At 36.6% G+C, this 15,590-nt stretch overlaps 1 protein-coding gene across 1 annotated transcript in view; it reads right to left on the bottom strand.

The window, feature by feature from the left end:
- Positions 1–15,590, bottom strand: part of MYO1E (myosin IE) — a 226,980-nt gene that overhangs the window by 88,003 nt on the left and 123,387 nt on the right. The window contains exons 8-14 of the mRNA XM_072615613.1: positions 13,664–13,798; positions 12,182–12,314; positions 7,219–7,415; positions 5,745–5,825; positions 5,316–5,402; positions 2,227–2,313; positions 692–859 (exon numbers count right to left, since the gene is read on the bottom strand). Of these exons, the coding sequence (XP_072471714.1) occupies positions 692–859; positions 2,227–2,313; positions 5,316–5,402; positions 5,745–5,825; positions 7,219–7,415; positions 12,182–12,314; positions 13,664–13,798 (888 nt within the window). The remainder of the gene's footprint in view (positions 1–691; positions 860–2,226; positions 2,314–5,315; positions 5,403–5,744; positions 5,826–7,218; positions 7,416–12,181; positions 12,315–13,663; positions 13,799–15,590) is intronic.

Genomic DNA, 15,590 nt, shown 5'->3' with positions numbered 1-15,590 from the left:
GAAGTAATTAGGTTTGTATCTTGGTGAGTCCACACTGAACCATTTCATGATTGATAAAGGCATTTTGCCATATATGTCAATGCCATCAGCTCATTTGTATCATAAGCAGACAATTCTGCTGATCATTGCATACCTGAACCCACAAGGGCTCAGACTTTTACACTAGAAGGGAACTTCCTTAGTATGGGGCCAGTAGAGCTTTATTCTTTACAAATTAATTAGCAAAGACTAAATCCTTCAACTAACTTTTAATTTAAAAGGAATACAAAAATCTATTGTTATTTTATTTAAAAAGATGATGCTGATAACACATGACTAGAAAACCATTTGTTGTGAGGATACCCCAACTCCCCATCATGATGATAACATTTCATTCACACTCTGGCACTCAGCACAGATGAATCAGGACTGATTTCAGAGATCAGGAGCAAACTGATAAAAGGGTTCATTTCAGTCACTCCATGCCCTAGCCAGCAAACAAACTGGATACTAAGAGGTCACATTACATGGTGAGCTCCTTGAGGGCAAGGATTGTCTTTTGCCTTTTTGTATCCTCAGTACTTAGCAGAGTGTCTGACATAGAGTAGGCTTTCAATAAATGCCTATTGACTGTTCCACGCAAAACAAACTGAATAGGTCATGTTGAAATCACTTTTCCCTTTCCTTCTGAAACCAAAGCTTCTTCCCCTACCTTTCCTGCATAATGATGAATGATAAATCCTTGATTCCAGCTGTTGAAATGCTCATGGGTTCCAATCTGCATCTGAAGTTTCTGAAGCAGTGTCTGATCAGCACCCTCACCCACTGCATGCATTGTGGCACAGACATCATCCAAGATGCTCATGATCCCAGGCGGATTCTAGTTTGACAAATTGAAAAGGTCAAATCAATACAAATGCAAAATTATATACATGGTGTCAATTTCTTGCTTAAGAAAATAGACAACTCCTATTTTGAAAGGCAGCATTTTCCTTAAAATAAGAATTTAGTCAATGACCCTTGAAAGGGAGGGCCACATAATAGGGGTAATGATGGGAAAAAAAAAGACTTTTCTCTGAAAAGCTATTTAACTCCCTTTTAGATTTGACAGAAATCACACGGAGAAATAATACTTTATTTCCTTCCCAAAACTACCATGGGCATGACTTTTTACCCTCTATCCAAGCTTTTAATTGTTGTATTTTAAATTGGTAGATGAAAAAGAAAATCTGTCTGACCCAAAAGTGATAGGAATTGGATGAAATTCCATCCATATTTTTATTTTTCTTGTCCCCAGACTATAGGAAAGCAAATGAGATTCTGAAATATTTCCACCATAATAACTCATATCTAAGAGGTAATATGACAGTGGACAGAGAAGTGGTCTCAAAGTCAGAAAGACCTTGGATCAAATTCTACCTGTGATACATATTTGTTACATGACCTTGAACGAGTGACCTGATTTCTCAATGCTCTAGGCATCTTCTAAGACCACTGGCACATAGTTTATGTGAAAATTGTTATTGTAACTCAAAGATGGACAACTAACTTTGATTAAGCTACTGAAAATGTCTTGAGAAAATACCAGATTACCTCAAAAAATTATCTTATTATCCATCTACATACATAAACACATACATATATTTATACAATAATTTATTTGCGAAAATCGTGTCTGTTGAATTATTCTTCAATCACAAAGACTGATTTTATTTTTTATTGATAACTTTTTTCTCTTTGTTTCCAAATATATCTTTCCCTCCACCCCTCTCAAGAGAGCTGTCTTTTGTCAAAAATAATAAAAAGGAGAAGTGGAAGAGAAGGAAGAAATGGATAGGAAAGTGTGGGTGGGCAGGAAGGAGATGCATCCCCAGATACCGAAAGAGAGACTGAGAGAAAACGAGAGGGAGAGACACAGAAATGGAGAGGGAGAGAGAGAGAGAGAGAGAGAGAGAGAGAGAGAGAGAGAGAGAGAGAGAGAGAGAGAGAGAGAGAGAGAGAAGGAGAGATAAAGAAACAGAGGGAAAAGAAGGATGGAAGGAATAGAGAGACAAGAGAAAAAGAGAGGGAGACACAGAAAAACAGATAAAAGAGTTCATATATCCAAGCAACACATCAGTAGAACTTAGTGTTACATGCAAAATTCTGAGACTGATTTTTATTTAAATTTTAATTCTGTATTTAAACACAGAAAACCTTTATTGTGAATTTGGGAACAGGGAAACCATAGCCAGGCCCAACACTTACAACTTTGTTCTCTATGAGGTCACACACGATTTTGTTGTTAAAGTACTCAATGGGAGTCCATCTAATGCCTTCTTGCACATACTCTTCCTGCAAGACAGAAGTCAAAACTCTCATAGTCTCCTTTGATTCTGTTGGTGGCACGGTAAGTGTGTAAGCAGATTAGGCGGATTGCATACCGCTGTAGTTGGTCTTTTGATGTTTTTCAGATGTGACACTCTCATCTTTCATCTCCCTTCTCCCTTCTCTTTTCCAGGCTAAACATCTCTAGTTTCTTCAATCAATCCTCATATAACATGAATTCAATTTCCTTTACCATCTTATCTTGGTGGTTTGGCTTACTCTGGGCACTCTTCAGATGTTCAATGACCTTCTCAAAGTGGGGTGCCCAGAGATGAACACGGCACAACAAATGCTATTTCTCATACACAATATTCCATCTATCATCTCTGTGCATCTGCTGTAATGGCTGTCCTGCTGCCTGAAATGTGTTACCTTTCTCACCTTCCCCTTTTTTCCTTTAAAACTGCTCAGATGATGCTTTCCATATGAAACCTTTCCTAACGTCCTCAGATGCTAATGCCCCACTCCAAGATTTACAGAATATTTATTTGTTTATATTCTACATACTTATTTGTGCACATGTTGGTGCTAGATTACAAACTTCTTGAGGTCAATGACTTTCATTTTTATTGTCTCTCCAGCATCCAGCGTATTTATTTATTTATTTTTAGTTATTAACATTATTATTGTATTATATTTATTTTTTCCTAGCTATTTATTAAAACCCGATTGACTAAAAATACATGCTTAGAAAAAAATTTAACAGAGAAGTTTGGTAGTTCTTTGTCACCATTTAAAAACTCCACTGTGGGTAATTATGATAAAAGACCAACAACAATACTTTGACTAGTAATTAAAACCTTCTATGAATTTAATATAGCAAGTGAATGCTGATTATAACATTAGAGGTATGGAAAAACTGGGGTTTTACATGAGGTGAATGTGGGATTCACTGTATTCCCTGGGCTTACACCACTGACCTCTTTGAAATAGAAATGCTAAAAACAAAACAAAACAAAAAAACCCCCAACTCATCCAATCAGCTGCCTGGATTCAGGGCAACCAAGAGCTATTGAGAACTTCAAAACACAAGTTTAGGATAACTTGAAAGAATAGGATGGGAAGCAAGAATACAGTGTATGGAAATCATATTTATACAAGTGGAAAAGAACTGAAAGTGGAGTTATATTTCACTCAAAAATGGTTGCCCAGGACCTACTAGAGCAGAGGCTCCCTGTGTCCCCTAGAAATCTACTTGCTTTCACTTTCTTTTTTTGAAATTTGCATCATTCCAAAAAATATAATTAAAAAAAGTGATATCTTAAATTTAATAATTTATTGTAAATTTGTGTTTTCTTCCTTGCATTGGAATTTTGATGATGCAATATTGTGTCATGTAATATCGTAAATGAGGCATTACATGCACATATTCCTGCCGATGCACACTGGACTTCCTGATAACTCATGACAAGTTCTTCTGCCAACATTTGCTTGTTAAGTCTTGTCAGCAGATTTGACCTCTGATGGGTTATAACTTGCATTTTGTGTGTTTATTTGGAAAATAAGGTAATCACTGTGAATTTTGATTCTGTTACACAATAGATGAAACATGTACAAACTGTTTTTCAAAATTTTCTTCTCTTATCTCCACATGCTTCCATGGTCCTATTATTTTAATTCAACATCTCTCCATCTTCAACCCAAGGCTATTACTTCCCTCCCCACCCCATAGTTCCAACACCCTCTAGGGGGTGGTATCAACTACTCTGAGAACCTAGATGGAGTATAAATTTTGTTACCTCCAAACTTGTCAGCTCCAAACTCTTTCTATCCATTTATAGATCAAACAATGGCAAGAACTGATCAATACTATTTAACTTTTTTAATCAGTCAACTGTATATAGTATAACTGTTATGCATCAAATCAATGTGCTAACTGCTGTGGGAGAGGGATGTACAAACAAATATAAACTATATATCTTGAATTCCAAAATCTTCTGTATGTAGCAGATGACTACAACAGAGGTAGATATAATAAGAAAAGGTCTAAAAATGTAAACAATGGGTCCCATAGAGAGGAAATATAGAGATCAGCTTAGGCTGGATTCATGCAAAAGATGGGGTCTGCATTGGGCCTGGAAGGATGAGTGAGATTTTAATTGGGAGGAGGGTAAGATCGGATCGGGGACAAGTGTCATGTCAGGCAAAAAAGGGACAGAGGGGACAAAAACAGTGACATGAGGAAAGGCTTAAAGATAAAAAAACTTGAGATGGAGGGAATGAGTGGCTGTTTCGTGTAAGTTTGTGGATGTTGGAAAAGTAATGTGGATCCAACTCATGGAAGGCCTCCATTATGAAAATAAGGAGTTCCAGCTTAATCTTGTAGTCAGCAAGAGGCCACTGAGGATTTTTAAGTAAGGAGTGAGTTGTTGAAAGATATTATATTCCCATGATTAAATTAAGGTGCCAATTTCCTTTACTGAAAAACAAGTCTTGCTACTTTTTAGAAGAAGCTAAAATAGACTACCTCAAGTCAGATTCCAAATTCTTGTCCTGTTATGGATTTACCTATTTATAGAGAAAATTGGGTGTGGAACAAATTTGAGAAAAACCAAGTTTTTCCTTTCAAACACTGTATGTGCCATAGACAATGACAATTGAGGCTGGAAGCAGGTTTAGATTTTCCATTTTGGTCAGTGAGTCAGAAAGTAGTAAAACAAAAAAAAAAAAAAGAAAAAAAGAAATGAGAAAAAAAAAGAAAAAACCCAGCCAGTCATAAGACCAGACTCACTGTATCTTTGCTTAAAGAAAGAAAAAAGAGGGTAACAGATGGTGTTACCATTTAATAGGCTAAATTGACAATATCATTGGGCTTCTCTGCTTGATTCTCTGAGGAGGCATTTCATTATTCCAGACAAACCTGAAGAAAGGGAGGGGAGCAAGCAGTTGCAAAATACAACTAATTTAAGTTAAAAACAAATAAACCAACCAAGCAGAAAACCAGGGCAGGGAACTAGGTATTGACTTACCTGTTCTGCTTTTAGTGTTAATTCAATAAAAATCTGTTGTAGTTTTTCATTAACGAAATTGATGCAAAATTGTTCAAAGCCATTTTTCTAGAAGATAAAATAAATTGATTCATTTTATTTTAAGACTTTAGTTGTAAAAGCATTGAAAAAAGCCATTTCTGGAATTTAGTGGGGCCATTCCAATCCTACAGTAGAGTATAAAATTGTATCATTTGAATCTTAATAAAAAACATTAGATGCATAATTTCTCACAGTTTCATTTGTATTTATATGAAATTACTGAAGTAAAGAACAGAGAGTGCTCAGAAAATAAAAAGACTAAAATAAATCTACACTTTCCTTCCATTAGCTAGAACCATCTCTTGTAACTTCAGTGAAATACTTCACCCTTCTCCCCAACCATTCACCGTCTTTTCCATTAACTCTCACCTGGAATATTTCAAAGCCGTAAATATCTAAAACACCAATGTTATATTCTTCATGGTCTTTCTCCATTGCTTTGTTGATGGACTAAGAGAGAATAAGCAACAAAATTGTTGTCAACAACTTTTCCTTCAGAAACCAACCAACCAACCAACCACTCTTTCTCTGTGTAGTAGGAAAATTTCAGTTAACTGGAATGCCTGTTCAAGAATACTGTCTTCACACCAAAAGATCTCATTTTGATGTTCTGCTTTTGGCTGGCAAAACTCTTAGGATAACAATAATACCTTGCCTTTATATAGGTTCACAAAGCACCTTCCTCACAACCCTGGGAGATATGTATAGCAAGAGTGTTATTGACCTCACTTGGGACTGAGAAAACTGAAGTAAGGAAATTAAATTACTTGGCCAAGTTCACGCATCTAATGAGAGCCAGGTTACAAAACCATGCTCTCTGGCTCCAAATCTAGTATTCTTTCCTCACCACATGAAGTTGCTACTCCAAATAGCAAAATTATTAAAAAACAAAACAAAACAAAAAACCACAAGTGTGATCCAAAATACAAAGAAAAGAAAAAGCTGGGCCCTCTTTACGATGAAAAGCTGCTCAATTCTGGCATGGCCCATCTCTTCTGTGGAGTGCTTTAAATTAGAATAGATTCTCATATGGATTGATTTTATATATATATATAAACTGAACTATATAACTGTATAACTGAACCCAGGAGGCTATATTACCAGAATCATCAATATCCCCTGACAGAGTCCAGGAGTGTAAATAAAAATCTAGCTTTCGAGGAAGAATTTTGTTAATATGGTTCCTACTTGGCAATGAAAGACTCTGTGACTTATTGCTCTGAATCTTGCATTTTTATTTTCTTCTTTCAATTTGATAATCTGAGGGGCTGCAAGTCCACAATGCAATAAAATGATTCAAGTAGTCCTGTTTTTGGGTGTGGTTAATCCTTTTATAGATGTAGTAAGGGACAGCCATTCAGGGAATCACACATTACTTATGTTCTAGGGAGAGGTATATGGAGTCATCTCATTCTCTTTGTCACAGGTAACATAGATAATCTGATTAACATAGCTGTCTCAACATCAAAATAACTGTTGAGAACCTAACTTAGCTCTCCAACTTGTATGTGACTAGTGTTTACAAACAGATTCCAAGTGTTAGGAATTATTAGGAGTGAAAAGGTTCACAATATTCATTTGTTTTACTTTTATGTTTTAGTGATCTGTCCTAACTTGATTAATTTCCCATTCAGAATTCATAACCATATCAATTTGGAGTTAAGTACCTCAGTGCTCAATTTTGGAAGGGAATAGGTAGATGAGCCCTGGGATGGAGGAAAAGGTGAGTGAGGAGGACAAAGGAGATTCAAAGTGAAAAATGAGTATTTAATAGCTTTACAATAAAAAACTGTGTATGAATAAAAAAAAATCATCCCCAAGAAACTAATTTGTGTTTACTTACATCTACTAAGTAATCGAAGACTCGAGCATGCAGGGCCTTGGCAAGGGCATCTCTGGTGTAACAGGCTTGCTCTACATTCAAAGTCACATGAATAGACTCTGACTTGCCTCCCCATTTACTGTCCATCTGTCGGCTGGTCAGTTTCTCTTTTAAACGGTCTTGGTTAATCCCCAAAAGAAAAGCAGGAAAAGCTAAAACTGTGGAAACAAATGCATTTTCTTATTTTTCAAAATGAAAATATTTTACCTTTCACCTGGATGGGTTTGAAAGCTCTCCCAACTACATAAGGCATAAAATATTTAGGAGTTGATCTACCAAAACATATTTAAGTCTTATATAAATTTACAGCCTTAGTACTTTAACAATCAAGCTACCCATGGGAGTACTTTATAGAACTAGACAAAATAATTCCAGAGCCCATTTGGAGGAACAAAAGGTCTAGAAGCTCCAGGGAAGTAATGAAATAAAAAAGAAAAGGAAGAATGAAGGGCAATAACCCTTCTATGCTTCAAATGACATTATAAAGTAGTAATCGATGAAACTATTTGGCACTAATAAAAGAAGATAAAAGTAGATCCGTATATAGATGAGGCAAGAAAGAGTAAAAAATAATTTAACTAAATAACTGTTTTTGATACAACAAGAATATAAACTATTTGAGGAAGAATTCCCTCTTTGACAAGAACCACTATCTGCCAGCATCATGCTTAGATTAACATATTAACACTATGTACTACATTAAGCTTGAAAGGGGCACGACCTGAATATTTAAGGACCTACAACAAAAAAATTAGAAGAGAATGAAATCAGATAATTCAATAACTGTGACTGAGAGGAATTCTTAGCTAAATGTTGGATAGAGGTGATCACAAAAGGTAAAATAGATCATTTTAAATAAATGTTAAACGCTGTTGCACAACTAAAATCAGTGCATAGAATAGAAAAAGAAAATGTTTTTATTGGGGGAAAAAATCTACATATGCTATCTCTCCTAAGGGCCTATAATCTAAGATATACAGGGAATTAACATAACAATATAAGAATTTAAAGGGAAGAAGGTATAGGTAAAGGGAGTCTTGAGAAGAAAGACATAAAGGTTGGAAAATGTGAGATACATTCAGAGTATGACAAGTGGTTTGGTAAAGGTTTATGATGGGGAATCATATGAAAGCTTAGACTGGTCCTAGATTTTGGGAGGCCTTGAATGCCAAGCTGGAATTTGGAACTGTATAAACTAGTGAGGGTGGTACAATGAAAATTTCTGAGTAGGGCATGAATAGGTAAGAGCCATTAGACTGGTAGCAATGTATAGGAAAATCATTAGTTTGGTAGCAATATAAAGGAGGGAATGAAGGAGGACAAAAAAAAATTTAGAAAGTTATTATTATAATCTAGGTAGTGTGACTGGAGAGGAGAGAATCAATGCCAGATTATGTTGTAGAAATTAGGAATTATGGGACTTGAGAACTGATTGGCCTGAGAGTTGGATAAAAGTTCTCAAATATACAGGACCAAGAAGAGGCAGGATAGAATGTAAACCAAGGCACAAGAGGGGGAGAGTGTGGAAGAAATTAGCAGTAGGAAAAATAGGCCAGGGAGATAATATACAGTAATCATACACTTGCATTTTATTAGTACTCCCTAGCATAAAAAAACCCCCCAAAAACCTATTAATGATATCTTTCACCTAAAAAGTACACCCCAAATTCTTTTTTTACTTAAATCTTTATAATTTCAACAGTGGAGAAGTAATAAAAAAGAATGATGAATGTGAACTTTTTAGGTTCTTTGGGAGGTTTTGTGTACCTAACATGTGAATACAGGATGAGGGAAAGAAATTGTAGCTGAATTGTTTTTCAGTCATGTCCCACTCTTCATGACCCCTTTTTGGGGTTTTCTTGGCAAAGACACTAGAGTGGTTTGGTATTTCTTTCTCCAGCTCATTTTACAGATGAGAAAACTGAGGTAAACATGGTTAAGTGACTTGTCCAGGGTCACAGAGCTAGTATGTATCTTAAGCTGGATTTGAACTCATGAAGATGAGTCTTTCTCACTCCAGGCCTGGCACTCTATCTACTGCATGTTCTAGCTAGGAACACTTTCATCTTTTACTTCTCACCATGAGGGTAGGGTACATCCCTTTCCCCCCCAATATAATTTTAAGAGTAAATTATTTATTTCCATTTTTCTTGAAAATATACTTCTGAGGAATTCATCTAGGTCAAACTGATTTATCAGACTGGAACATAACTTCCTGCAGTTTTTTTTGTTGAGTTGCCATTTTTGAATATACAAGTGAAAGGATGTAAAATTTTTATAACATAGTTACAGTAAGGTTCCATTGATCAAAGGTTAAAGCTGGAACAAAAATCTCCAGTTTTAAGGGGAATTTTGCTTTTCTAAGCTAATCAAGAGATTGTGGTGTTGGGAGAACTCCAGGGCTTCCTATAACAGGATAGTTAGGAGGAAGTTTGCTCGATACATTAGTATGAGATTATCCGAGCCCATCCCACCATTACCTTGGGCCAGGGAAATTCAGCAGTAGTTGCCAATGCTGGGTCTTACCCAGTTGGCTGAGGTGGTCACTTCCTCCTGTCATCAGTGAGGAACAAACCACTTCATCTTGGCTCAAATACCAAGAGAAATAATTGCAGTCTCATGATTTTGTTTTGGGGTATAAATAGGATGCAAAGTATTCTAATGTAACACACCTACAAAGCCAATGAAAACCCTGTTATCTATGTAAAAATCAGAATGAACCCCAAATTGGAGATGTTACAGAGTACCAGTGACCCAAGTGAGTACTTCTGTATAATTATCTGCAACATATGTATGTATGTATGTATGTTTATGTATGTGTACTCTGTGTGTGTGAAACTAAACCAAAAAAGGAATGCTTTTATTTTTTACCTCCCGCCCACCGTACTATATATGAAATGTGCCATATCTGCTTTATCAAGATTGACAATATCAAAAATCAGGGAGGGAGCCGTATTTCCTCCTTTATCAGAAAAATAAAAATAAAAAAGGAACCTTATTTGGAATGGAAATCTCCCCATGCCTAACTTTCCACTGCACTGTCAGCAATGAGTGCGATACTATTTATTTCTAAATTTCTAAATTTATCATCTTTGAAGAATGCTGAGATGCCAAGAAATATTTTCTTGGGTGGTTAAGGGATATGTGGGTTCTCTAACAAGACTGAGAGTCATCTGCTTCTTAGGAAGTCTTATGTCAAAGACCAGAAACACTGAAAAATGAACAACACAAGAGCTCGGCATTCAAAAGCCTAGGCGTGCTCCCCAATGGTTTTGGATATATTGAAAGCATAGGAAACTCCTGACTTTGTTCTACTGCAGTGCCATTTTCTCTAAACAGTAAAAATAACCATTGAAGTTATTACTTGAAGAAGATCATCACTGATGCTTGGAAAAGTAGAAGAGCTGAGAAAATGTACTTCTCTCTCTTCTTTGCCAAGATGGGGCACCATGGATATGAAATAATTTATATTCTGCCAAACATAATTGAGGTATTTGATAGTTTTGCTGAACTGTTTTTCTTCCTTCTATCTTTATAAGGTATTGGCACAAAAGGGATAGCTTGCTGGGTAAGGGATGGGGAGAAGTATGTATTCACAAATTAGTCAAAAGATATCAATAAAATAAGATAAAAAATTTAAACCGAACTGTTTGGATTTCTCACACCTTCCACCTCTCCTCCCCAATAAATACGAGTAAAAGATATCAGCGAATATGCAAAGAATCTTTGTAGCTTTGATTTTTACCCCACCACTACAAAATTGATTCTGGGTTGTTCTGAGCATAAGCTGTGAATACATATCAATCTCAAAGAAACATGAATTTATCATCGTATTCAGGCTTTGCAGGTGATTGAAGGAAGTTGGGGTTTTCACTGGGAAATTAATCCCTATGGATGTGTCCGCTGGCATGGAGAAAGTTCATTCTGTTATTTACTTTTCATATTTAATGGGGGAAAAAAATCTCTTTTATCAAAAGATGAAATTCTGCCATAATGTTCCAAGGTTACCAGAGACCTGGATTCCTTTACTCATCCTACAATGTCATTGCTGTTTGTGTGCATAATGAAGTTGGGGGAAATGGCAAGTGGGCAATACTCTTAACCCTTCATAATGAGACTGATTTAGCCTATGCAATAGCTCAAATGTGCTTCTAGAAACCTGCTAACTTGTGAATGAGTCTAACCATTCCAGAGAGCAACGCACAAATATGCTGAGAAAGGAACCAAAATAGCCTGATCTTTTGACCCAGAGATGCCACTGCAAGCATATCCTCAAAAGAGGTCCAGACGAGGAAGGATCACATGTACGGTCAAATATTCATTTATGTAGTGACAAAACGCTGGAAACAAAATCAAAGTTTCTTGAATGGGGAATGGCTAAACAAATTGTGACCCATGACGATAATAGTATAATACCATTCCATAAGACACAGTGAATATGAATAATTCAGAAACATGGAAAGACATAAAATGAACTGATGTTCAGTGAAGAACCAGGAAAATAATGCATAATGACTATAATTACACAGATGGAAAAACCAAAAACAAGAAGCCAAACACACTATGAATAATTTTAAGCATGTTTGACCTGGAAGAAAGGATGAAAAACTTCACTTTCTTCCCTTCTTTGCAGAGGCGCAGGACTATGGATGTACAATGCTGCACAAACTGTCAAACTCAATTGACGTATTGGTTAATTTTGTTGAATTTTTTTTCTTATTCTTTGTTGCAAGGGAGGGCTTGCTGGACAGAGTAAAGGAGAGGGATATGTTAAGAAATGAAAGGGATTATAAACATAAGATATCAATAAAAAAAAAAATCAACTTTAAATTGTGAGCTCCAGTGCCTGCTAGGTAAGTTGCAAGCCATTTGAGAGCAGTTAAGCTAGATACATTTATTCTATCACATTTTTAGAGCCACCTACACTCTTCACTTTCCACAGCAGCATAATTGCCAACTTCTTTAAAGCTGATGTTCCCCAAGTGGAGTACTCCAGCTACAATCTGTAGCACCAGGGCCTGCTCTTCTGCAAAGATCCCGATCACATTCATTGCATGCTACAAAAGGAAAGGTACTGAGTTACACAAACAAATCATACTCCTCATCAGCTCTTCAAGTCATTCAGCAATAAGCCATAAACAGAACGAGTCAGAGTTCAAGTTGGGTTATACAGAAAAAAAGTGTTGGGTGTCTAAGAAAAAAAGAACAGAACTGGGCTTAATAGTTGATCTGGAAATTCTTGGGAGGGCGTCAAAGTAAGTGAGGTATGGTTGGTCCCCAAGAAGAGAGCTCATCTGCAGCTTCCTCTCTTGGCCGTAACGGGAATGGTACTCATCTTTTTTGTGTCATGAATCCCTTTGGCAGTTTAGTGAAGCCTAGGGATCCCTCGTCAGAATAATGTTTTTAAACGCATAAAATAAAACACATAGGATTACAAAGGAAACCAATTATGTTGAAATAGACGGATCAAAATATTTTAAAAAATATGCTCAGACACTAGGTGAAGAATTCCTGCTTTAGAGGGAGATATGAGGACTCCCCAAAGTAGAAAAGAAGTTAATAATGGTGTGGGGAGGAAACAATGATAGGTGTTCCAAGAATGATAATAATTAACCTTTAACTCTCAGCCCTCCCAGTCTAGATAGGTGACTCATAAGGTCCTCTAAATCAAGTCAGAGCCGGCCATGCTACTTTTGATACCCTGGCCACCTACTTCTAATGCTCCTCCCATACCAGTCTCTCTCAATCCATAATCAGATTGGTACAGCCACTGCAATTAAATGGGGTGTGCCAACCTTTTCTCCACTCACCACCCAAGGAACTTCCCAAACCAATGTATCCCTCTCAGGCCACCACTCCCTTTCATGTATAATCTTCTTTCCTTAGCAAATAAACTCCCTGTGGGCAGGTACTATCCTCACCTTAAAATCTGAGTCAAAAGAACTTAGCACAGTGCTTAGCAAGTAGTAATAGAAAATAAATATTAATGTGGCAAATAAATACATATAGTTTAATAGTACAGATTCATACTATATATAATATACATATAGTATAGTATAATTTAGTGAATAAATAATAATAAAAGCACCTCCAATCATTCTTGAGGAAATTTGATTCACTATGTTTACTACCATCTTTTAACAAGCTAGTCATCAGATAGAAGAGAGGAAGGCAAAAACAGTAAAACTGATTGTCCTGTGTATGTCTCAGATAATTAATCAATTATGCCTTGGATATTTGGTAGTGGTTGTTTGTAAGGCTGTTTAACCATCTGTTTCAGAATAAGGGCCTGAGCAAATCCGAAATGTCTGGCAATCTGCCTCTTCCCTTTGCCACTCCAGCCATCTCTGCTACTGTGGTCATGTTTCACTCAGCAGAACCCATTCAGTCATGTATCCATCCGTACCAATGTTTCCTGAAACTCCCGCCTGTCATCGATGTCATCAACTTTGTAGGATCCTGAGAGGCTCAGGTAGTAATAGTAGTCCATGCTTGTGATGCCAAGACTGTGTTTTTGCTCTGCAGAAGCACCTTCAATTAGCTGCAGTGAGAAAAATGACAGAAAGGATAAATGTACACTTGAATCTTGGATATGGTGTCTACACAGAATCTAAGTCATGGAAGGGCTCTCAGAGGCCGTCTAATTAATCTATGCCTGAACAAGACTCTTCTCTATAATTAACCCAACAGGTGATCATCCTGGATTTGCTAAAAAGATCTCCAATTAGGAGAAATCTCTAACACCAGATCAAGGTAACCTATTTCACTTTTGGATAGCTCTACTTATTTGGAAAATTTCTCCAGTGTTAAAGATGAATTTCCTCTTTGCAGCTTCTACCTGTTGTCCCTTGTTCTACCCTGTGAGAACAAATGGAACTATCTTATTCTCTTTTTCATGTGACAGTCCTTCAAATACTTGAAGATAGCTGTCATTTCTCCACTGTCTTCTTTTCTTTAGGCTAACCTTCAACTAATCTTTACACAACAACATTTTAAGATCCTCTATTATCCTAATTGCCCTTGTCTTAGTGCTCTCTAGTTTATCAGCGTCCTGCTAAAAATATGGTGCACAGAATGGAACATAATATAAATGTATTATATTGTGTCTTTTTAAAGAACGAACACAAAAATGGTCTGAGTAGGGCATAACTCATTGGGACTACCAACTCCCTCCTGGACACTATATTTCCTTAAGGCAGATTTAGATGGCATTGACATTTTCAGTAGCATCTCATGCAGTTGATGCAAATTGAACTGTTTCAGTCAAGTCTGACAATTTGTGACCCCATTTGAGGTTTCCTTGGCAGAGATACTAAAGTAGTTTGACATCTCCTTCTTTGTTTTACAGATAAGGAAATGGAGGCAAACAGGATTACGTGACTTGCCCAGGGTCACACAACTAGTAAATGCCCGAGGCCATATTTGAACTCAAGATGATGAGTCTTCCTGACTGCAGGCACTACTCTATACATTGCACCACCCAGCCCAGCTATGCACTAAACTCTCAGATGTTACTTGTTGTTTAGTTTTGGCTTCCCAATTCTGCACTTGTGATCTTTCCTCCCAAGTATTCATTATGATACATATTGTCTAGATCAGATCAAAAACATGACCGTCAACACTCTCAAGTGTGACCTGAATCAGATCAAAATCATTAAGGGAAATATTTAACAAAACAAATAAAATCATAACAGTACCTAGATAATGTTAATATGTGGTTTTCTAAGTCAACAGTCAGCCTGCAGAGATCCTTATGTATGGTTTAGTGGATGCATTTCTACTTGAGTTTTATACTACTGATCTAGATCATTCTTTTGGCAAAAAGCTATGTATGACCTTGGGATATTTCTTCTCCTTTCATTTAGAAGAATTTAAATCTGGAAATAATACCTACTTTTTATGTGTTTGTATTTTGTTAGGGCAGATAGGTGGCACAAAAGATAGAGTGCTGGACCAGAAATCAGGAAGATTTTTTCTTTCTGAGTTCAAATTGGTCAAGGACATTTACTAGCTGTGTGACCCTGGGCAAGTCACTTAATCCTGTTTTCCTTGGTTTCTTCATCTGGAAAATGAGCTGAAGAAGGAAATGGCAATTTCAGTATCTCTGCAAAGAAAACCCTAAATGGGGTAACACAGAATCTGACATGCCTGAATAACAACAATTTTGCCTCTCCAAAGACTTTAAGGCAAAGACTTTCTTATATTCCCTTGTGTGCTCTACCAAGCCTAACAAAAGCCATTCATTTATAGTACATGTGCATACCCTGAGTATTTGTATTTGGAAGAGTATTTGCTGACTTCCGGTTGTCCATGCTATATAGTCCAGGAACCTC

Source organism: Notamacropus eugenii, chromosome 1 (genome assembly GCF_028372415.1).
Source record: "Notamacropus eugenii isolate mMacEug1 chromosome 1, mMacEug1.pri_v2, whole genome shotgun sequence".
Taxonomy (NCBI): domain Eukaryota; kingdom Metazoa; phylum Chordata; class Mammalia; order Diprotodontia; family Macropodidae; genus Notamacropus; species Notamacropus eugenii.
The sequence above is the reverse complement of the archived record's forward strand: the minus strand, read 5'-3'. Positions and strand labels throughout refer to the sequence as shown.